A 24,610-nucleotide genomic window follows, 5' to 3' on the forward strand; every position below is an offset into this window, starting at 1 on the left:
TACTGTTATGACTTCCCTGGTGCCTCAGATGGTAAAGAATCCACCTGCAATGCAGGGGAACCATTTTCAGTCCTTGGGTTGGGAACATCCCCTGAAGAAGGGAATGGCTACCCACTCCAGTATTCTTGCCTATAGAATCCCATGGACAGAGGGACCTGGTGGGCTACAGGGATCACGAAGAGTTGGACGTGACTGAGCAACTCACTTCCACTGTTATGACATATATACATAATATTAATAGTCCCCATTAACTTTATTTTAATACATTATGACCCATTCAGATGCATTCGCCTGTGTGTGTGTGTGTGTTTGCTGAACCTTCCTCACTCATCCTTCCAAGATCACGTGGTGTGGTACTTAGAAGTATATGCTGAAGATCCTGGAGCCAGACTGCCCGAATGTGGATCTGACTACTGTTTCCTAGCTATATGACTTTGGGAAAGTTCCTTAACTTTTCCATACTCAGTTTCCCCATTTGGGAATAATTATCCACCACCACCACCCCAAAGGGAGATAACTGAAATACCTGTCCCATGGGGTTTTGTGAAAATTATATGACTTAATATTTGTTAAGTGCTTGGGGGTCATAACATTGCCTAGCACATTGTAAATGCCAGTAAGCATTTGTTTTTAAATAACTCACATGCACTTCATCCACAGGTGGGACTCCTATTCTAAATTTGATATTTGACATTCCTTGCTTTTTCTTATATATTTTACATGTCCACGCTTTTCAGCCAAAGAACACCAGGAACACACTTGTGTCTGAACAAGTTGGATTTATTATTCTTTGCAGCAAGGGTGCACTGACACCTGGACGAAACCATGGGCGTCTCAGTAGGAGTGTCAGAAAGCACTTATTTTGGCATTTGGGCTCCAGTTAAGCAATTATTTTAGGGGAGTTTAAGTAAGTGGGCTTTGCTATGAGGCAAGTGTGATTCTATAACCAGGTTTATCTTAATAAACCTTACTGGGAAGTAGCAAAGACCAGAGGGAGACTTAAACTATAATAGATAAAGAGCAAACCTCACTCTTAATTAGTTGGGAGATGGGAATAGTTGATATTTTGGTGGTTCCTATGGTGACCTCGTTTTCACTTAGACAATGAAGTAGTCTTATTTTTTGTCTTACTCCAGTAGAGCCTAGCTGAAAAAACCAAGCCAGTTCATAGACAGTGGTGGCCACTCCCTCTTTTCAGACACATATTTATCCCCAAACATGATGATAATGCTTGCTTTTTAAAACTATATAAATAGTGTCATTTCGTATATATTCTTCTTTGGTTTGCTTTCTTCACTCTGACACATTTGTGCATTTCACCTTAGTGGTGATTGTACTATAGTTTTGTTTGCACCTCTGTATAGCATTGTATTGGCACAGTAGTATTGGCACCATAATTTAAAATCCATTCCCTTTTTGTTGGACACCTGAGTGTTATTCCTAGATATTTTCAGTTATAAACAAGGCCGCAATGACAATTCTTGTAAATATTTCCTGAGGTAAATGATGTCTGATGACCTTTTCCAAGGTATATACCTGGGAGTAAGCCTGTCTTCAAACGTTTGAGGATATTCCAAGTTATTTTCCAAAATGTTGAAAACAACCTAGTTTTCTAGAAGCAGTGTTTAACTGTTCTGGCTGCTTCACATCTTCTTCAGCACTTGGTTTATCAAACATACGAGTTTTTGGATAAACTAGTAGATATAAAATGTCATTTCAGATTTTATTTTTCTATTAACTCTCATGTCTTTGACTTTTAGTGATCTGTTCTCTAGTATTCATTTCTTCCATCTTATATTCTCTTTGTCCCATTTTTTTCTGTTTCTTTGTTTCTTCTTTCTTGCCTTCCTTTAAATTTATTACAACAGTTTTGTTATTGTTGTTGCTTCCCTTGGTTTAGAGGTTATACATTCTTATCCTATTTATATAAAGAGATTACCTTAAAATATTAAGGTCCAGACCCAAATGAATATAATCTATAATTAATATGCTAACCTTGCCAAGGGCTATAAACTGTCTTACCTCTGAGTACCTTTCACCAGTTTACACATTATATAGTCTTGTATTTTAGTTCTATATTGCTATTTGTAACTGTCTATATTAGATTTCTATAACTACTATAACAAATTACCACAAACTGAATGTTTTATCTTCTAGTTCTGTAGGTCAGAAGTCTGACATGGGTCTCACTTGGCTAAAATCAGGGCTTTGGTAGAGCCATATTCCTTTCTAGAGGCTCTAATGAAACATTTGTTTCCATGCTCATTCGGGTTGTTGGCAGAATTCAGTTTTTTGCAGTTGAAGAACCAAGATCTCTGTATCCTTGTTAGTTGTTAATTGGAGACTGTCCCTGCGGGGAGCCAGCCTGACTGCTCAGGCTCCTTCTTGGCTCTGAGAGAGATCAAGAGGTCCCTCTCTGTCCCGCCACCCCTGATTTATTAAAGCACAGGTTGGCCTTTCTCACCTCCCTCAAGGAAATTGCTGTAGCGATCTTTCACCTGTTGCTGATAAACTCGTCATGATTGAAGCCTGTTTTCTATCTAGTTAATCATGTTGGGCGCTAGGGTGATGCTTTACTGATCTTAAGTGGAGGAATTTAAAACATCTGTGCCTGTAGCTCTGCACATATGCAAACCTTTGATCTATTAGCAACTCCTGTTAGCATATATATAGGTGTGGTATTCTTCAATAAAGTTGGCAGAGTCAGACGCAAGCTGACTCTGTCCCTCTCAACCCCATTTTTCTAAGTCTGTCTAAGTCTTATATTTCTCAGGTACTCTGGTAATTGCGTTCTCGACCAGTTCGTTTGCCGGCAGGCTCCGGCAAGAGTGGCGCCCGAACAGGGACGTGGACGGATTCCAGCGTACAGCCACCCGAAGACCTAAGGTTCTCCCGCGGGAGGTATTTGCGAGTTCAGGCATTGTGGATGATTGCGGGTGGAGAGGGTATAGTTGAGAGTAAAACTCATGGGGCAAAATAGTAGTAGATAGTTCTTTGTTTCTATGTTAAAAATTATGTTAAAAGCTAGAGGAGTTTTTGGTGTCTAAACGGAAACTGGAAAGATTTCTTGCTTTCATAGAGGAAACTTGTCCTTGGTTCCCGGAGGAAGGAACTGTTAACTTGGAAACTTGGGCAAAGGTGAGAGAACAAATTCAAACTGCTTATACTCTCCATGGGCCATATAGGGTTCCTCTTGATGCTTATTCCCTATGGACTTTGTTTGAACCCAGAACACGAAAGCAAGAAACTTGAAACAGCTTTGAAACTTATAACACCCAAATGTTCGAATATTCCCCAGAGGGTAGCAGAGCACATATATGACTCCCCAATAATTCCAGGTCCTAGAAAAAATGCTGAGACTATTGTTCTCGAGCAATATTCTGATTCAGAACTCTCCCCTGAAGACCGAGATGATTTAGAAGAGCAGGCTTTTGAGTATGAGGGTTTAACAGATTATATAAGAATTTGTGCTGACATTGGCCCTTCTATCTTCAGGAATTGTCTATGGCTGCTGCTATACGGAAACTGGAAAGATTTCTTGCTTTCATAAAGGGAACCCAGAACACGAAAGCAAGAAACTTGAAACAGCTTTGAAACTTATAACACCCAAATGTTTGAATATTCCCCAGAGGGCAGCAGAGCACATATATGACTCCCCAATAATTCCAGGTCCTAGAAAAAATGCTGAGACTATTGTTCTCGAGCAATATTCTGATTCAGAACTCTCCCCTGAAGACCCAGATGATTTAGAAGAGCAGGCTTTTGAGTATGAGGGTTTAACAGATTATATAAGAATTTGTGCTGACATTGGCCCTTCCTATCTTCAGGGATTGTCTATGGTTGTTGCTATCCAGGGAAAAACTGTCAAGGAAGTTCTATATCAACAGACTAAGAACAAGGGTAGTGTGAAAAAGGGAGGGCCTCCCAGCAGTTGCTTTTCATATGGACAACTGGGACATTGTATGGCCCAATGTCCTAAGAAAAATAATTTAGATAGTACAAAGAATCCTGATGTATGCCCCAGATGCAAAAAAAAAAAAAAAAAAAAAAGGAAAACATTGGGCCAGGGACAGTAGATCAAAAATGGATAAAGAAGGCAAACCTCTTCCTCCACAGTCGGGAAACTGGGTGAGGGGCCAGCCTCAGGCCCCAGAGCAATGTTCAGTAATTAATCAAGCTTTCCCCCAGTGCTCTTGATCGATTTGAAGGTGATTATTATCAAGTTTGGGATGAATATTTCTGGATGACCCCTGAAAAAGGACAGCTACTGACCCCTGCTGACATTTGCTGGGAGCAAAAGACTCATATACCAACATTTGAAGGCTGAACACTCCCAGGAAACCTGATGAAACATATGGGACTGTTACTTTCCTATAAATGTAAAATTGTGATAGATGTGATGTTTGATACTAATAAGTCCTTTGTGTGGCCTGGGTCAGACTGGGAAAATAGTCCTAGTATAAGATGCGTAGCCCCAAATAACACTTGATGGATTTGTGAATACAACCTTTGGTTCTTGCATTTGTCAATGCCTATCTGAAATGATACATAAAAGATTGTTGATGTTTTCCCATTTGCAAACGCAGCCATTTCCTTTGAGGGAGATATAAAGGCCATTAGTCAAAAGAAAAGGGGGAGATGCGGGGAGCCAGCCTGACTGCTCAGGCTCCTTCTTGGCTCTGAGAGAGATCAAGAGGTCCCTCTCTGTCCCGCCACCCCTGATTTATTAAAGCACAGGTTGGCCTTTCTCACCTCCCTCAAGGAAATTGCTGTAGCATCTTTCACCTGTTGCTGATAAACTCGTCATGATTGAAGCCTGTTTTCTATCTAGTTAATCATGTTGGGCGCTAGGGTGATGCTTTACTGATCTTAAGTGGAGGAATTTAAAACATCTGTGCCTGTAGCTCTGCACATATGCAAACCTTTGATCTATTAGCAACTCCTGTTAGCATATATATAGGTGTGGTATTCTTCAATAAAGTTGGCAGAGTCAGACGCAAGCTGACTCTGTCCCTCTCAACCCCATCTGTCTAAGTCTTATTTTTCTCAGGTACTCTGGTAATTGCGTTCTCGACCAGTTCGTTTGCCGGCAGGCTCCGGCATGTCCCCAGCTTCTAGAAACCATATTCTTTGGCCTTTACCCCTTTCCTCCAAAGCCAGAAATGGCAAATCCTCTCATGCTTTGAATCTCCCTTCTTCCTTATTCCATCTCTCCTTTCTGACCAGCTGGGAAAGGTTCTCTGCTTTTCAGAACTCATGTGGTTGGATTAGGTTGATTTAGATAATCCAGGATACTTTCCTTATCTCTGGGCTTGAACCCTGAATCATATCTGTAAAGTCCTTTTTCCCATTAAGATAATGTATTCACAGATCCCAAGGATTAAGGCATGTGATCTTTAGGAGACCACCGTTCTGCCTACCACACTCCCTATTTAAACATCAATTATGCTTTTACAGTCCATGTTTGCTCTTACTCACGTTTAATCTTTTCTTTGGTCACTGTTCCATCTGCCATCGGAGTCCCTGCTTCTCTGTTCACTTCCCTTTGTGTGAGAAATAAATCCTTTAGACATGTCCTTAACAATGGCCTGTTATAGTTAAACTCGAATGTTCTGACTGAAAATGCCTTCCTTTGTCCCTGGTAATTAAAGAACTCTAGATATGCAGGGTTCTATGACCTGGGATCAGTAATGCCCCAAGGGAAAGGCCAGCTTTAGGATTCTGATACCATAAGGGATTTGTGCTTTGGATCTGGGGAATCACTTGAGGTTTTTCCTTTCTTGTGATCCCAGTTATAAAGTTGAAAAGTTTTATTTTTAAAATAACATATAGGCTTCTGCTTCCAGGAAGATAGAAAAGATGTAAATTTTCCTAATTCTCTCACTAGATTAAAAAAAAAAAGAATCCTGTAGTAAACAGACCATAAGATGACTGAAAGATGGAGAATGAGGCAAACAAGCTAGAGATTTTAAAACTTAAGAAATGACAAATGCTGAGTTCCCTTGGTTTATCTTTTCCTCCCATGTCTCAGACTTGGAGTGAGAGAAGAAAACCACCCAGAAATGTCAGTGGGAGCAGGTTTTGAAAGGCTCTAATAGATACCTATTCAGGCAATGTTAGACTTTGCTTTCAACACCGTATGAAAATTAAAATGTATTCTCTATCTATAAAAAATTAAACATGTAAGAAGGAGAGACACTGGTTGGTAGAGTGGATTAAAAAATATGACCCAACTATACACATTCAACAAGAAACCTCAAATATAGCAATATCCCAGGTTGAGAGTAAATAATGAAAAACAATAAATCATGAAAATATTATTCAAAGAAAAGCAGGAATGGGGTATATTACTATCAGACAAATTAGGTGTCAAAGCAAAGAAAATTACCAGAAAAGCTACTGTAACTCACTGAATATGGAACAGAAACCTTCTAGCCAGACAGTAGTAAAAGAAGGAACAAAGAGCAAGATAGTAGGACCAAAAGGAAACTGCAGACCAAAATCCCTCATAAATACGGATATAGAAACCCATAGCAAAATATTAGCAAAGAGAGTTCAGTAATATATTCTAGGAATTGAAGACTAGGACCAAGTACAGTTTACTCAGGGGTACACGGCCAGTTCAGTATTGGAAAAGTCAGTTCATATAATCCACCATACTAACAGGCTAATAAGCAAAAGATCATATGATAATACCAGTCAGTGGAGAAAAAGCACTGAGCAAAATTCACCACCCATTCATCATAAAACCTCTCAGAAAGATAGGACTAGAGAGAAACATCCTCAACTTGGTAAAGATCGTGTACAAAAACCTATAGCTAATGTTATACTTAATGGCGGAAGACTGAATTTTTTCCCTGTAAGGTTACGAACAAAATGGATGTAGGCAGTCTTTGTAGCTACATCACTCTACTCTCTCCCTACATTACGGCAGGTCCTTTTTATCTGTGTGTCATCACATGGCCTTCTCATAAGGACACCTTAAGACTTGCCTGAATCCAGTAGGACCTCATTAGCTGATTATTGCAGTGACCCTATATCCAAATAAGGTCATGTTCTGAGCTTCTAGAAGACACAAATTTGAGGCAGGGTGGAGAGCGGAATACTATTCAACCCAGTACATGTACCCTAGCTGTATCAATATCAATATCATTATTCTGGTTGTGGTATTATACTATAATTTTGTGAGATCTAATGGGAGAAACTGGGTAAAAGATATGTAGGATCTCTGTGAAATCACAATTTCATGTGCATCTCTGGTTATCTCAGAATAAGACATTTCATTTTTAAAAAATTACATATTCACTATTCTTAGGGATTATACAGAGAGTATATTTTCACAATACCATATCGGCCTCATTACTGGAAACAAATGATTAAGTTTATCTCCTATAATGAATTTTTGTTTATTGTTATACTCTATACAAATGCAAAATGTTTCAGACCTACAAAAATTGCTTTATTAAGTCCAGAAAATAAAATTCTTTTATGATCTTGTGAAGCATACAGAGTACATATAATTAAAAACCCTTTAAGTCATATGAGAACAATAAATTATCTCCTTTATTTTCAAGAGATCAACAATAAGACTTAAAAAAATCTAATGTATACTTCTTTGGACCTTATACTGGAAGAGCAGTTTCTTAATAATTTCTAATGAAATTTTATAAGAATTATGACTGGGCCATGCTAAAAAATTTAGTTCCCCATGTTTGAGAATAAGGGATCAGCAATAAATACTATATTATGTAATATAAAACTGTAGAAATTATATCTCACAGACTAAACTAGCACCTAATAAGATCTTCTGTGTGTTCTTTACTTCATTATTGAATCACACTGATTACAGATAAATCTTGGGCCATTGCAAAAAATTAAAAAAAGACAGCTTTTGAAGAGTTTAGCTCATACCTGTGATTTACATTAATCAGCACATACTGTTTAAAGGCGTAGAGTTGACTCTGCTGAACCCTGCTCACTCCCCAAGTGTCGTCTCACTTTCCCTGATGGTCTCATCCTGGTTACCTCCACCAGTCAGTCTGTGTACTGGTCATGAGGCTTGAAGTGGTAGTCCCAATTTGCCACCTGTTTGTATGCCAGGGGGGGTCTAAGACAGAACCCAATCAGTCAGATCAACAATTGTGTGATTCATATTTGTAAAACTGGCTGAATACATTTATTTACAGTATCTTTTTTAAAATAAAACCACTGAAAATACAAAAAAAAATCAGCATATACTGGATAAGAAAATATACAGTGAAGATCATCAAAGGAAGAGAATCATTCACAAATACATATTCTCCCCCTGTGTTTATTTGATTAATGACAGATAGATAGAAAGTTATCTGTGAAATTGAGGCTTTTATCAACTGAAAAAAATGCACAGTGTGAAAGTTGTGAGTTAAGTTTTATTTGGGGCAAAATGAGGACTATAACCCAGGAGACAGCATTTTATATAGCTCTGAGAAACCTCCAAAGAGTTAGGGAGAAGGTCAGTGTATATATATGTCATTTTGATGAAAGGAATACGTGCGATTAGGCATACATTTTTTGCAGAAGGTTGCTGCTAATCATAAGGAGCAGATGTCACTATAAAGGGTGTTAGTGTTTTTCTAGATATGAGGAGATGCAAGAAGTGGGCTCATAAAATCTTCTGAAAATATCTATCTGAAAGCCTGCTCCATTAGTTTTACCCAGAGCACAGAGTGCCCCCTTCTGGGTCTCCACACCGAACCCCTTTCAGGGTGTGTTGAAGGTCAGCTGTCACAGCAACTTGTGTTTAATCCTTGAAGAGGCAGATGGCAAGTGCCAATTTTTAGTTGGCACTGTTTTTCAAGAGCTGTATTATCTCTGTGTTGAGTTGGCCAGCTTAGCAGAAGATTGTTAAGCATATTTTGCTTCAAGCAATACTTCGTTAAGCCTTTATTCATCATATTTCTTTCTTAATAGTTAAAGAATTGTGACTAATTATTCTTTGTTTACTCAAAATACACAGAGTTAAAATTAAACACTAGAAAAATGGCCAGGAATTAATGTTTGTATCTGTTTCCTTAATTAAAAAAAAAAAACAAAAACCTTGTTTCCTCCTAAAATTTTCAACTTTCTATATAAAATAAATTTCTTCAGGCTGTAATAGTTCTCATAATTGTATACTTTCCAACTCTAATTTCCAAAAATGTATAATAACACTGAATCATAAAGTTACTTTCAGTTCACTGAAAGTAAAACTCAGAGACTTTTCAGATAAGTATACATATAACCACTAATTAAATCTACCTGCAGTGCAGGTGGCCAGGATTCAATCCCTCAGTCAGGAAGATCCCCTGGAGAAGGGAATGGCCATCCACTCCGGTATTCTTGCCTGGAGAATCCTGTGGACAGAGGAGCCTGGTGGGCTACAGTCCGTGGGGTCACAAAGAGTCAGACATGATTGAGCGACTGACACTTTCACTGAAAGATTCCACAGATGAAAGAATTACTTATGTTAACTTGAAGTTATAGGAGTAGGAGTTTTTCCTGTGTGTTATAGAATTACGTTAGTCAAGGTTCTCTGGAGAAACAGAACCAATAGGTTGTATATAGGTACATTATAGGAATCAGCTCCCAGAATCCTGGGAAGAAGGCCACTGGTGTACTTTCTGGTTCCCCAGAAAAAGACATTCTGATGTCCAAGAGCAGAAGATAGATATCCCAGGTAAGGAAGAGAAAAAATGAACCTTCCTTCACTTTTTTGGTCTATTCAGGCCTCAGTGGATTGAATGCTGCCCCACCCACAGTGGTGAGGAAAGTCTGCTTTAGTCTATTGATTCAAATGCCAATCTCTTCCGGCAGTGACCTCACAGACACACCCAGAAACAGTGCTTCACCATCCCTTAGCCCAGGCAAGTTGCCACATGAAATCAACCATCCCAAGACTCTTATGCCTGTAAGAATATTAAAAACAAGTCATTTTATGTGAGATACATATTATTGATGTCATTTTTTTTTGTATTCAGACAAATGAAGCATTTATTTCTGTATTTTCTGTCATTACTGTGCCAAGTACTTTCACTGTTGGAAAGCAATCCAGTTAATCATTTTTGGCTTTGGCTAATGTTAGGATACAAATTAGTAGCAATTCTGATAAACGTAAGTGAGAATGCTCATGGTGCTCATGTTAAGCAAGTTAGGGATGCCCAGTCATTTATTTTCACTTCATTGTGTATGAGAGGGCTGTGACTGAGAGGGGAGGGAAATAAGTACTTCTTGGAGGAAAATTCTGTAGAATATTTTTCAGAACTGAAAACTGTGGCAGAAAGAGGAGTTAATATACTAGCCTTTATGATTGTGTTTCTGTGTGTAGGAAGTTGAGGGATATGCAAGTACCTACAGTTTGCTTTCCTGTTTAAATAAACTACAAGTAGGTATATTGAGTATTTTTATTTAAAAGTTGGGATATTATGGTTTAAAATATTTTATTTTCTCTATGATCATCTATATGCGATCCCATGTAATTGGAATTTCATAGTCTTTTACATGGGCTTCCCTGCTTGCTCAGCTGGTAAAGAATTTGCCTGTAATGCAGAAGACCTGGGTTCAATTGCTGGGTTGGGAAGATTCCCTGGAGACGAGAGCGGCTACCCACTCCAGTATTCTGGCCTGGAGAATTCCATGGACTGTATTGTCCATGGGGTCACAAAGAGTTGGACACTACTGAGTGATTTTCACTTCACTTTTACATAAAGAACGTAAGAGTTAGATCTCTTATTATGGCAGGCTTTTTGTGCTACGTGGATGGGCTTTTCAGAGTATCAGCCTATAAGAGAAGCTGGTGCTGCTGCTGCTGCTGCTAAGTTGCTTCAGTCGTGTCCGACTCTGTGCAACCCCATAGACGGCAGCCCACCAGGCTCCCCCGTCCCTGGGATTCTCCAGGCAAGAACACTGAAGTGGGTTGCCATTTCCTTTTCCAACGCATGAAAGTGAAAAGTAAAAGGGAAGTCATTCAGTCGTGTCCGACTCTTAGCGACCCCATGGACCGCAGCCTACCAGGCTCCTCCGTCCATGGGATTTTCCAGGCAAAAATACTGGAGTGGGGTGCCACTGCCTTCTCCGATAACATAAGCTAGCTGTCATTAAAGGAAATATGTGTCTAAGACATTTGCTTCTTTAAATTTTTATGACAGTAGTAAACTTGATTCTCTTCTGATGTCTTTATAGCTTCAAGTATCTTTCTCACTTAGTCATTTTTAACCAGAACTATGGACACCATCTGACATTAACTGTCAAATGTATGTGTTGTATAAAATAGCCAAATTGCAGTCATCAATTTGGAAGAAAGAACCACGGGCTAGCAGTATTTATCCACAGTTCATTGATCAACTCATGAACACGCATGGACAATTATAAATGAGTCCCCTTAGCAATTCTGAGCTTTGGATCACATTCTCAGATGGTGTACTCTTGAAAGTTCTGGAAAGTACCTGGTGAGTTATGCAGTTGGAGATAAAGATGCCCCATTTGGTCCTTCATCATATCCACCAGGTACCTCTCTGTGGGCCAAAAGGGAACGGAGACTATTGTGCCACAAGGCGCTCAGTGGAGATTTTCCGTAGACATTTATTTCCCCTCCTACTCTGTTCAGTTCTCTAAAATAAATTCTGCATTTTTAGAATCTGACTATAAAGCTTTATAAATAAAATTAGCCATCAGTATTGTTTTATTGGCTAGGAATATTAGACTCAACATTATTAATTGCATGGCTAATTTGTGGTGAAGCTGGAGATTAAACAATTTTAGACTTCTAGCCCAGTTTCCTTTGACTGCACTACAATTGCTTCCTTTTCCCCCTTCTTCTTCTCCTTTTATTCTCAGGATGGAGCTGAGAAGCATTGAAGTAATGTCTTGGTGACACTTCTCTAAGCATTTTTCCTTCTTCATACACATAGAAGAATCATATTATTAACCAGTACTGTGTTTAATTCTTAAGGGATCTCTCTTTGTCTCCAAACAGCCTCAAAACCAGTGGACTTGAAATCATGCACTGGCCCTGTCCCTAACACGACACAGCTGTGCCACATTCCCTGTCCTATTGAATGTGAGGTTTCACCTTGGACAGCTTGGGGACCTTGCACTTATGAAAACTGTAATGACCAGCAAGGCAAAAAAGGTATGTAATACTAAAATGGCATGCTTGAAACTCCCATCAATGGAGTCAAACCATGAATTATTAGCAAACGTTGCTGCGTGTTCCTGTGATCATTTGTTGACAGTATTTTCTAGAATGGCTAAAGAGTATTGATCACAAACGAAGTATAAACCCACTCAGGTGATATACCAGAAGATAAAAACTTTCATTGCCTGACCCATAGCTAGTACCTAATAAGTAGAACTCCTTATTATTTTAAGATAAACAAATAATGACTATTACTTTTATGATGCAAATGTTATATCTGAAAGAAGTAGAATAAATGCAGTTGTTTCCCATGTGTCAGGCACAGCAGAGTGATTTTCACATGATCTAGTAATTGAAAACCCTATTTCTGTTTTGTTTCAAAGGACAGCTTTCTAGTGATTCTAGTATGTTCACTTAGTAATAGACAGACTTACTAATTTTGTCATACAATGTCAGACAAGGCAACACTTAGATGCTATTAAAGCACAGAGAAGATCTTTGAATACTCCTCATTAGAACCCAGATGGGTTATATCCCTAATTCAGATTTCTGGGGAGTCTAAAATCAACTAAGGCTCAAAGAGACAATTTCCTAAGATCATCCAACTTCTCAGAGGTTCCTTTTCAAGTTTAACCACATAAGCCTGTTGAGGAATTCAAAGTAATACCACTTTTGTCTGGTCATGAATATTTCTGAATAGCTTAAGATTTTATGGTGTCTTTGGAGATTTTATTGTCTTTGAACATTTTATAACTACAGACTTTCCAAATTAACCAAAAGCAAAATCTCCTCTCTTTTTTTCTCTCTCTCCAGCTCTTTTCTCACTTTATTTTTACTATAGTAAGCTAACACCAGAAGTCCCTCTTTGGCCATTTGTTCATTCATTTATTCATTTAATAAATTATTAATGAGCTCCTATTAAACTAGCGTTTGGGGATACACTAGGGAATAAAGCACATATGAATTTTACCCTTTACCCTTATCTTGCTTTCACTTAGGGTTTCATTCAGCCTTCTGAAATATTCAACCCATGATGGTAACAAAGAATGTTTTCCTTCCCCAACAATTCAGGTTTCAAACTGAGGAAGCGGCGCATCACCAGTGAGCCCACTGGAGGCTGGGGGGGCAGTGGGAGCTGCCCTCACTTACTGGAAGCCATTCCCTGTGAGGAGCCCTCCTGCTCTGACTGGAAGGCAGTGGGGCTCGGCGACTGTGAACCAGACAACGGCAAGGAGTGCGGTCCAGGCACGCAAGCCCAAGAGGTTGTGTGCATCAACAGTGATGGTAAGGAAGATTATCTACCCTCCTTTGATTTTATGGTTGTCTGTTTGACCCTGGAGAAATACTTCTCCTTATGTTAAAATATTATGTCTTCTCGCATCGTAGCTGGTTCTGTTTACAAACAAACGCAGAAACAGCTGCCCCTTCCGTCCTTCCTTCTTTCCTTCCTCTTTCTTCTCTCTCTTTCATTTTTTCTGATGGTGGCTGTGGAGAGGGTCTTTAAACAATCACAGGGTATTTTCTACTTTGAAAACAAGTAACATGCAATTAGATGTCATCATCAAGACAAGGTGTAAAATTGACAAATTAAAAAATAACAATGAAAGGGAACATTTTTCTAAGATTTTTTAATTTGCCATAGAAAGTGATATGTAAATAAAGAAGGGTTGTTAGCTTTGGCTGGCTTGATTTCAGAAGCCTTCATCTCCCCCTGACCCTGTGTCTTAGTAATGATCACCAAGCCATGAGACCTGTTGAAGCCTAGAGTTCCTCCTGAATCAACCTTCTGAAATCTAGTACTCTCCCTTCCAGGAATGTCATAGAGCCCCCCAGGTGGGGATTTTCCATAAAGTTCTCTTCTTGAACCGTAGGAATTACCCTGGACTTCTACAACTGATTTTTGTTTGATAAAATATACTGTCTTGTTCTTAGCCTTGACTGAAGATTTTTGCATCCTTTCCAAGCGTGATGCTACTTTTCAGGGAGATTCCCCCTGACTCTTTAGCAATCCCTGAATTACACTTAGGAAACACATTAGTCCCCCAGATGCGGTGTAAACATGGCTAAAATTGTCTCTAAGGTTCCCTCCAAGTCTGGAATCCTATGACTCTGCACATCAGAGCAGCGTGAGCACCACGCCCCAGGGCCCCTGTGACAGTTGCTACTCTTTACAGCAGACGCAGAGACACTCTGGTGCCCCCGCAGGGCCACTGGAACATCTGGTAACCGTCATGATTCCTTCTATCCTATTTTCTTCCAGCAAACAGAATCTTTTCCTCCTGTGACTCAGTCACTGCTCAGTAGAGAAAGATACTCTCTGGGGTCAGAGACTGACAAACGCTGCCAGTACTGAGAAATGAGCCTTGCAACTTCGAAACGAGCAGTGTTGTCTTGGTCTGGTGTCTCAGGTAGTCTGCAGGACTGCATCAGGCAACATCTGAACCAGCCCTGGAGGCTGGAAGGGGACTGTGAAGCAGGGGATTAGAGCTCCAGATACTTAACAGTGAATGTTGCTCTTTTCTCTGTAGATATAATTAGTTATGATACATCCTCTCTTTAGCTTGTACCCAGTTCTCCTCTAAAGGGAAAGAAAAGAGGATTAACATCTAGGAGAAAGGATGCAAATGGAACGTATCCTGTTGTGTTGTGTTTATATGCCCACTTCAAATCCTAATTTGAATTAAATGACACTACATTACCATGTGAGTTGCTGGAAAAGCAGTAAGGGTCATATTTATTTTAGCATCATTAGTAACTCCCTTAATGATACTGCTTCTTGATTCCTTTTCCTCAATTTAAATAATTTTTCTTAACCTCCTAGAGACCTAGGGAGAAACTGGGATCCCAAGTATTATTAAAAGTATATTTGTGTGGGCTAGGATGAAAATAGCTCTAAGATGAAAAGTTAACTGTGCATGGAACTTCTGGCTAAATGTCATAAAATGAAAGATCAGATCTTACATATTGCAGTGGTCTTCCTGGGCATTTGTACAAATTGAATACGTTTGAAATATACTAAAGGAGCTGACTATTTTAAAAACATCAGTGATTAGTTTTGTCAGGTAAAAAAAATTTTATAGGACAATCACTTCCTAAATTTTCTTATGGAACGCAGAGACAAGCAGACAAATGAGTTAGCTATGTCTAGTTACATTGAAAAGTAATGTATGTCATAATCTAAAACACAAGTTGATAACTCAGTATACGTAAGCAGATTTCACTTTGTCCACCAAACAAAGACAATGAATTTTAAAAGGTAAGAAATGTGTTACTGAAATTCAGTTTGTTATTATTGTTCTTTCTCAGGACATCTCTGCCATTATGTTTTACTCCCTGACATACATTAGTTGTCGTGCAGCTCAATACTTTAGCTGGCTCAACTATAGAAATGTATAAAATCAAGAGAATCTTTTATTATAAATCCTAGAGCTATTCAAATTTATATATACCTGAAACATAATTGCACTGCTAGAATCAGCACAGAAGCTGGGGACCTGTAAGTACTATACGAGTATTATCATGTGGTCATCTGGTAAAGTGTTTAGCAGCTGCACCGAATGTCATTTTGTAATTAAATTGAGCCTGGGGAATTAAAGTTGATTAGTTGTACAGACTGTACCTCTAGGCCTGTCTGTGGCTATAGATTTTGTTTTATAATTAAGTTACAGCTCAACTAGAGAAATGAAGAATTAGAGCCTGTGAATCTGACAAATAATTAAAAAAAAAAATCTTTTTTCTCCCACCTTCCTCACAAATTTCACAACTTTGTTAATGATCACAAAGTGTCTAAGGTCTCTTTTCTTCTGAATTATTCTTCACCAGGCTTTTGAGATCATTAGGATTTGCTGCTTGCTGTTATTGTTCATTTTCCCAGTTGACTTCTAAGGAGCAGGGTTGGGGAAGAGTTGGAAGAACTCCCAAGAGAAGTTTTGTGTAGATTCTCTGGCAGACAGAAGGGTGTAACAAAAATGAGAGACAAAGGAGAGCTCAGGCAGGCAATTAGCCTCTCCAGAAAGCGAGGGACGTTTTATGTGCAGCAGAAAAAAATATTACTCATAATTAAAAGAGCTTCAGAAAAGCAGTGCTAGATCTCTGAGCACAAATGCAGGAACTCTGCACCAAAGGTCTGGTGTGATGGGGCAGGGGGCAAGTGGGATCCTCAAGGATGTTGAACCTGTGAGCAAACCCAGAATCTGCCTTCTTCCAGGTTTTGCAGGATTTGTTTGTGTTTTATTTAAAGGTGTAAATTGATGAGGCAAGTGTATTTTGTTTCCCGAATTGGTTCGTTAGAGACGGAAAGAAAGCAAGGCTATTAGGCTGAAAGTGAAAAATAGTCTATAATCTTACTAATTATGTAAGGATACTGTAAATCAATGTTGATTCCATATAAGATGATATAAAATCATACTATATATATAAAATGATACGTCTATATTTCATTATCATGTGTTCTATTCCAGGAATCTGAATACTGATACCTTTCTGTGTAAATTTCAAAACTACTGTTTCCCTGGAGTTTCTATGCTGCCTTTCTCATTTTTATCCACATGAGTAAAAGTTAACATCTAACCAGTGACACTGACATGCATGAGTCACATTCACACTTGACAAAGATTTTTATGAAACCCTAAAATAATATTTTTATAGAAGTAAATCAATACAACCCCTGATTACACAGCTGCTAATATTAATAGTACGGTAGTAAGAGCAGTGTCCAACCATGACCTCCTAGTGTATTATACTGTTCTTAAAGCTCAATTCCTTCCTCTTCTATTAGATAAAATGTGTCAAAATTCGATTAACTGGGAATGTTATGATTATATAGATGACTTTAAATTATTGCACTTCATTTGTTAAGAGTAACTGACTTACTCTAAATCTCATTAACACAAATGTTTAACCTACACCTGAACCCTGACTGTAGCACACCGTTGTGTCATGGCACGGTGGTTAAAAACTGTTAGGTTTCTAAGAATGCCAACAGATTTTTCATGTACAAATAAAAAAAATGTATACATAATTTTAGGGCTTTCCAGGTGGATCAGTGGTAAAGGATCTGCCTGCCAGTGCAGGAGACACACGAGACGCAGGTTCAGTCCCTGAGTCGGGAAGATCCCCTTGATTAGGAAAAAGCAACCCATTCTAGTATTCTTGCCTGGAAAATCCCATGGACAAAGGAGCCTGGCAGGCTATAGTCCACAGGGTCGCAAAGAGTTACACATGACTGAGCGACTGAGCATACACATAAATGACATTAGATGTTTTAAGTCATCTATAGATAGGTATGAGGTATATGTACATATGTGTGTTTTCATTATATGCAAGTATTTTTTCAAATCACCCTGTAAGATGCTCAATTTGCTTTGGCAAAAGGTATTCTGAATCCCCCAGTATCAAAATCTCCTCAAGTGTGCTATAAAACCAGATTCCCGTCTTATCTACAGACTCACTTGATTACAATATATGGAAGCAAGTCCCAGAAAGCTGCATTTTTATGGAGATTTCTGGATAATTCTGATGCATGCTCAATGAAGTTTGTGAAACGCTGTACTAAAATGAGAAATGGATTGTTTTGGTGGAACCTAGGAACTGACTCTGTTATCCAAAGACTCCCAGCACCAAAGCAAACTGGCTGGACTTGGGTAATGCTGAGGAAGACATAAGGTTAAGACCACTAAGAGAGTCTTACTGAAGCAGGTCTTTAAAGTAAATTTTTCTGCTTGTTTGGGAACCATTTCTGTATATCGGCAGAAGTCCCGAAAGAACAAACTGTGAAAGATGGTTGAAGATGACTCTAATATCCAAAGCACGAACTTGTCGTATGACTTCTTAGTCTTTCTTAATTTTTACCACCGATTTCTTCCTCTCCCTCATGGAATGAGATATGTGTCCACATATGAGTAGAAGGAAGGAGAGACTTGAATACTCTTTCTTTCCCAAGCAGTTCATGTTGTACTTCTTTTTTCTCAGGTATTCAATATTAAGAGAAATGTTAAAACCTGGTATCTGAGGTAAATCAGGAATAAGCACCTAAAAAGTATGGAAAATTTTTGTCTCTGGAAAACAGGACTCAGTATATGGAGAAATGGGGCAAGCCTGTTACATTTTAAGCCTTGTAGTATATACCATGTATATACAATTTGCAAATCATGTAAAGGCTGAATTAATTTGTCCAAATATATATTTATTAGAGAACAACAGTTTGGAGGGGGATAGAGGTATGTGGAAAAGAGTATAAGAGATAAGGAGGAAATTATCCCAGGAATAGAGATTACAAAACTTCTAGTTGAAACTACTATTTGGTCTGATTGAGAATATTCATGAGCTGCCCTGGAGACATAGACCATGTCAAGGATTGGGATGCCCACAGTTGATAAGGATGTGCTCTCAGGGAAAGCCAGTCAAATGGGGAATGAAGAATCAAAATAATGAAAGGGGAGTGTGTCTTGGGTACCCAAGACCACCCCCAGGTTCTTTAATTAAGGAGAGGAACTTATGGAACTCAGTGCGTGATTTATTTTGTCAAAAGGACACAAAGCAAAATCAGCAGGAGAAAAAAGGCACATGGGGCAAAGTCTGGAGAAAAGCAGGCGCAAGCTTCTGAGAGTCCTCTCCCAACAAAGTCACAGAGGATGTGCGTCATTTTTCCATCTGTGAATTGTACATGTGTGAAGTGTTGTCTCCCAGGAAAGCTCATCTGAGCCCAGGAGTCCAGAGTTTGTGTTGACTCAGCCATGCAGTCACCTTCTGTTTGTGTGCTGTGCCCAGCTGTGTCCGACTCTGCTACCCCAAGGTCTAGCACACCAGACTCATCTGTCCATGTGATCTCCCAGACAAAAATACTGGAATGGGCTGCCATTTCCTCTTCCCAGGGGATCTTCCTGATCCAGGGATCGAACCCCGTCTCCTGCATTGGCAGGTGGATTCTTTATCACTGAGCCACCAGACGAAGCCTCACCCTCTAAGTAGCACATACCAAAATTGCAGACTCCCAGAAGGAAAACAGTTTTTCAGTCTAAGCAGCAATTATTTATAAAAATGCTTTATGCACAGTGAGCAAAACTTTACTTATTTAGAGAACATGGAAAGTGAAAGTTGCTCAGTCGTGTCTGACTCTTTGCAACTCCATGGACTGTCCATGGAATTCTCCAGGCCAGAATACTGGAATGGGTAGCCTTTCCCTTCTCCAGGGGATCTTCCCAAACCAGGGATTGAAACCAGGTCTCTGGCATTGTGGGCGGATTCTTTACCAGCTGAGCCACAAGGGAAGCCCAAGCCCACTGGAGTGGGCAGCCTATCCCTTCTCCAGAGGCTCTTCCCGACCCAGGAATAGAACCAGGGTCTCCTGCATTGCAGGTAGATTCTTTACCAACTGAGCTATCAGAGAAGCCCAGAGAATGTGGAGCCCTGCAGATGTTCAAGTTTCCAGATGCAAGCCACGGGCCAGCTGAATGAGCTGAATGAGTGTCTAAGGCTAACAGTCTCAGGCCTGCTAAGTGAACTGCTTTCTGCACAGAGAAACACCAAAGTTTCAGACTCAGTCTAAGCAGGTGAGACACTCTGGAGTGTAAATTAAATCCCAAAGCTTGTAGTTTTAAAAATAAAGAAGCTGGGATTTTATACTCTCAAACCAGTCAACCACTGGCCCACAAATGCTACCTGAAAGGAGGAAGGTGGGTCCAGGAAACTTCCAGCTGTTATGACATAATTCTTCATGAATTCTCCAGTGAAATTTAAGTAATTCTATTTTAAGTTAAATAGACAGTGACATTTCAGAAAGCTCAGAAACTTAAAAACACCCAAGTAGCAGGCATCGAGGTTGTTCACCAGTTGAAAATGTTGGCATATCTTTTCAAGAATTTGAAATTGAGAAACCTATTCTTAAATATTTTTTGCTTTTTTCCATCAGGATAATACCTTTTGTGCTATATCTTTTCATAATTATTATCAATAATGTACAAGAACCTCATAATACAGAAGGAGGAGTGATGAAAATGTCAGTTAAAATTTGTGTAAGTTTAGAAGGGAAGCTAACCTAAGATTTGCTTCTAAAACTTTGACAAGAACTTGAGTTCAGATCAATTGAGCTATCTGTAAAACACAATTTCAAAAGCATGATCACTCTTTGGAACTGGAATCTACTTCTTAACACAAATTACATAGCCATTATGTGGAAAAGCTGATCTTTTTAAATGCACGAATATGTCCTATAACTGAATTGTTTTTCCATAATTTAGGCAATAAATCAACTAAGGAGTTTCCTTCCTGTAGAATGCTATGTCATTTAATGTGTTTGGAATATAATTAGGTTGGATATTATGCTTAAATCTAAGCTCTCTTATTTTACAATCAGGATCATCTAACACTGTTGGTAAGAGTTTGTTTCCTGTAATTCGGTTGAGATTCTCTATTCAATTTGTTGTAAAGATGAAAGTTATTATAGCCTTTTTAGAAAGTTTAAGACAACAAGCTATTATTCAGTGTTGGTTTGTAGTAATCACAATTTTATTCTGGTCTTAAAAATTTTGGAATCCGATGTCCTGATCTAGCTTCGTGCATTTGTATGTGTGTGTGAGTGTGTGTGGTATGTATGGATCTCCCTGGTGTCTCTGTGGTAAAGAATCCGCCTGCAATGCAGGAGACACAGGTTGTGCCCCTGGGTTGGGAAGATCCCCTGGAGGAGGAAATGGCAACCCACTCCAGTATTCTTGCCTGGGAGATTCCATGGAGGAGCCTGGCAGGTCTCTAGAGTCAGACACAACTGAGCGTGCATGCATGTGTGATATGTATATTATATTTTAATATGATATAAATAAAAAGTATTTTTTTATTTGTAAGGAAGTCATCAGGATTGAGCCAGTGTTCAGTTGCCTAGCAGTATCTTAGCAAAGAGCAGAGTTTTATAAGGAAGTTTCTTCTTTAAAGTAGGATAGTTATAGCAGAAACCTCAAATGAAAGTTAAGTGAACAGTAGTTTGCTAACCACTTAACTGGATGATATAAATCTCCCACTGAGTGTTATTTACCACTTGAAATGGCAAATGCAAGAGAAAGAAAATAGCTTTTCACTTTATCATAAGTGGTCAAGTGCCTTAGCATAACCCAGGGCAGCCAGTTTTCTCATAGCTGGGCCAGTAAAAGCCAGAATGATAGAGGACACATCTTTCAGTCATTTTAGGCTGGAGTTGGATTATTAAACCTAACAGATTCTCCTAACAAATTAAACCTAACAGATTCTCATCGCTTACAGTCTCCCTCTTGTTGGCGTCTGTGACTTTGTTTATCTCTTAATCTCTTCTAGCTGACTTTGTTTCTCCTGATTTCGTTGATTCTCCATCGCTCTGATTTCTTTCCTACCTCTCACGTCATGTGTCATGTAACTATTGCCGGGTAGTAAACCACCTCGAAACTCACTGGCTGACACAAAATCAATTAGGATTTCTCATGATTCTGCCGAGTTCCTGTTCAGGTTTGACTGTGCCTGGAGCCAGATGCAAGACGGACCCCCTGACATATTTTCCAGCTGATGCGAACTTCCCACTGAGATGTGTTGGTACTTCTTGACAGGGGCTCTTTTTCTCACTTAGGCTAGACCAGCTTCCTTACATGGAGGATGTAGGGCACTGCTTTAAAAGGACGGAAACAGAAGCTGACAAGACTCTTGAGCTTGTCCGATGTCACTTCTGCCACATTCTTTTGGTCAAAAGACATCCCGATGACAACTCAGATTTAATGAAGAGAGAAACAGGCTCTACCACTTGATGAGAGACATTACAAAGAATTGTGGCAACGGATTTAATTTACCACAGTCCACCATCTGGTCACAGTTGTTTTCATTCCTCTAAAATGCAAGGTACACCTCCTTTTCACCTGAGACTATCAAAATTCTCAGGCAGTTATGTCATCAGGCTTAGTTTACCATCTCCTGATATGCATCTAGTTCAAATGTAGATGAGGTATCTCAGGGACAACAATTCAGGTGCAGCAACTCTTTTTTTGGCTTCCTGGATGCCTCAGGGTTTAAAGAATCTGCCTGCAATGCAGGAGACACAGGAGATGTCTATTTGGTACCTGAATGGGGAAGATTCCCTGGAGAAGGAAATGGCAACCCACTTCAGTATTCTTGCCTGGGAAATCCCGTGGACAGAGAAGTCTGGCGAGCTACATTCCATGGGGTCACAAAGGTCTGACGTGACTGAGTGACCAAGTGCTCACACACACACACTTCCTTTTTATCTGTATTCTTTTTTACATATATGCTTTGAGTTCTTATTTTAAAATGAGCTATTTTTCCCCTGGAGGCAGTTTGTCAAATTCTTTCCTGTACATTTCAAAGTCATATAGTGCTATTCTTTAATTATAGACTTTTTCTGAGGAGAAAAAATAAACCTTAAAATAGAAAAATAAATATATAACCTTCCTGTTGAAGTGAAGTGAAAGTCCCTCAGTCATGTCCAACTCTTTGCAACCCCATGGACTATATACAGTCCATGGAATTCTCCAGGCCAGAAAACTGGAGTGAGTAGCCATTCCCTTCTCCAGGGGATCTTTCCAACTCAGGGATCAAAGCCAGCTCTCTAGCATTGCAAAAATAAAATGATAGTCTCATCTGATCAAATTAAAATTATAGAACTTGACATCTTAAACAGAATTGTGCTTGTGTCACATAATACCCCCTCCCCAAACACAAAATTATTTCCTATGATAGGATTAGAGTGTTTATTTTAAAAAATTGTAAATGTTCAAGTGCTTTTGTCTCTGACTTGTATATCATTATCCCTTTCTTTTTCCTGTGAATTTAGAAAGTACTCAGTCCTACAGAATCTCTCAGTTTATCTGAATGTCTGAATTATTTAAGGTATCAAGACATGGAAAACATAACCCTCATATTGAAAGATGTTTCAATGTGGAAAAATAATAAAAAGTTTAATCGTTAAGATAATTTCCCCCCAAAATGAAACTTTCATCCTTTACCTGACATACACATTTCTTCAAGGTCTTACCCAACACTAGTGCGTGCTTTTCACAGAGTGATTTGTGAAAAATGGTTTTCCTTAAGACAATAACTTCATATAATCCTTGTTTTATGTTACTTGTCACAAAGAACCTGATTTTGGGTTGAAATCGAAATTTATGGTTTCTCGGTGTGGCTACTCTCAAGTCAGAGGAATTTGAACAAAAAAGACAAGATACCTTCTCCGCACATACACATACAATGATGTAACAGGGAGCAGAAGATCAGAACAGACTCAAAGATGAGAAAAATAGGAAGCGTTCAGCAGTCCGTGGTCTACACCAGTTCTGAAAGCCAGCCTGTCTCCCCTGTCTCAGCGGAGGGAAAATTCCTTGATATAAGCCAGTTTTTGTTCCTTGAGAGTGGTTCCCTAGTCTATTTTACTCCTTGGCTTTTTGTTCTTCCCTTCTGAGCTTTTGGATTTTCCATAATATGTCTCACCTTTTCCGTAAGAAAGGCACATTTATAGCTGAGGGGCTTCGTTAGTCTGCCTTCTCCTCATGTAAACCAGAGAACCTGGAATCCTTTTATTTGTTTTGAAATGTTTCAGTTTCTGGAAGACCAAGCTGACGGTGTTTTTATCAATACAGCACTGTTAAAATGTTGTGGGTTTCCTAAGAATCTCATTGGAGGTCACTCTGTGGTACCAAAGCCGTATCCATAATGTGGATAATTTGTTTTTGGAAAAAACCTCTATCTGGGGCCATGTATGAGGCTGCTGTGGAAACTGCCTTTAAGAATTTTAGAGGCCTTTTAAAAGACAGAGAGTCTTCTAAATACCACTAAATTTTTCTGAGGTCTTATCAAAGAACTTTTAGCTGCATCCTTGAATTGATTTTTATCCTACGCCATTTATTACTCTGAAAATATTTCTTTCTTCTTCTAACTAGAAGAAAGAAACAAGTTTATTTTCTATTTCAGCACATCATGGCATCATCATTAATTCCAACTGCACATTGAGTTATTCTTTTTGTAGTTTATTTCTCTCCCTATAGCATATGATTCTCAGTGGAAAAAAGTTAAATTGACAATTTTTTAACATCTTTCCTGGAAACATCTAGATTCATAGGTTCATTTAATATTTTCTATCTTGCAAGTTTCTATAAGCAACAGTTCTGCCAATTTTTTCAAAATATGTAATATGAGACTCTGTCTCCATCCTCTGTTAACAATCTTCTCACCTACCTTTCAGCCTTTGCTGAAAAATGTATTTTGGCCAAAATGTATTTTGGCCATGCTACTTATTCTTTTTTGTTGTGGTGGTGGTTGTTATTGTTCAGTCGCTAAGTTGTGTCCGACTCTTTGCGACCCCATGGACTGTAGCATGTCAGCTGATGCTGTTAATAACAAACTCCTCTGTCCTCCACCAACTCTTGGAGTTTGCTCTAGTTCATGTGCATTGAGGCAATGTTTTAGGTTTATGTTACAGAAGACCCCGTTTCTAGG

General features: G+C 39.0%; 1 protein-coding gene across 1 annotated transcript in view; it reads left to right on the forward strand.

The window, feature by feature from the left end:
• THSD7A (thrombospondin type 1 domain containing 7A) overlaps positions 1-24,610 on the forward strand; it is a 446,988-nt gene that overhangs the window by 267,230 nt on the left and 155,148 nt on the right. Inside the window, exons 5-6 of the mRNA XM_070470953.1 lie at positions 11,990-12,145; positions 13,223-13,435. Coding sequence (XP_070327054.1) covers positions 11,990-12,145; positions 13,223-13,435 — 369 coding nt within the window. The remainder of the gene's footprint in view (positions 1-11,989; positions 12,146-13,222; positions 13,436-24,610) is intronic.

This window comes from Odocoileus virginianus, chromosome 1 (assembly GCF_023699985.2).
Source record: "Odocoileus virginianus isolate 20LAN1187 ecotype Illinois chromosome 1, Ovbor_1.2, whole genome shotgun sequence".
Taxonomy (NCBI): domain Eukaryota; kingdom Metazoa; phylum Chordata; class Mammalia; order Artiodactyla; family Cervidae; genus Odocoileus; species Odocoileus virginianus.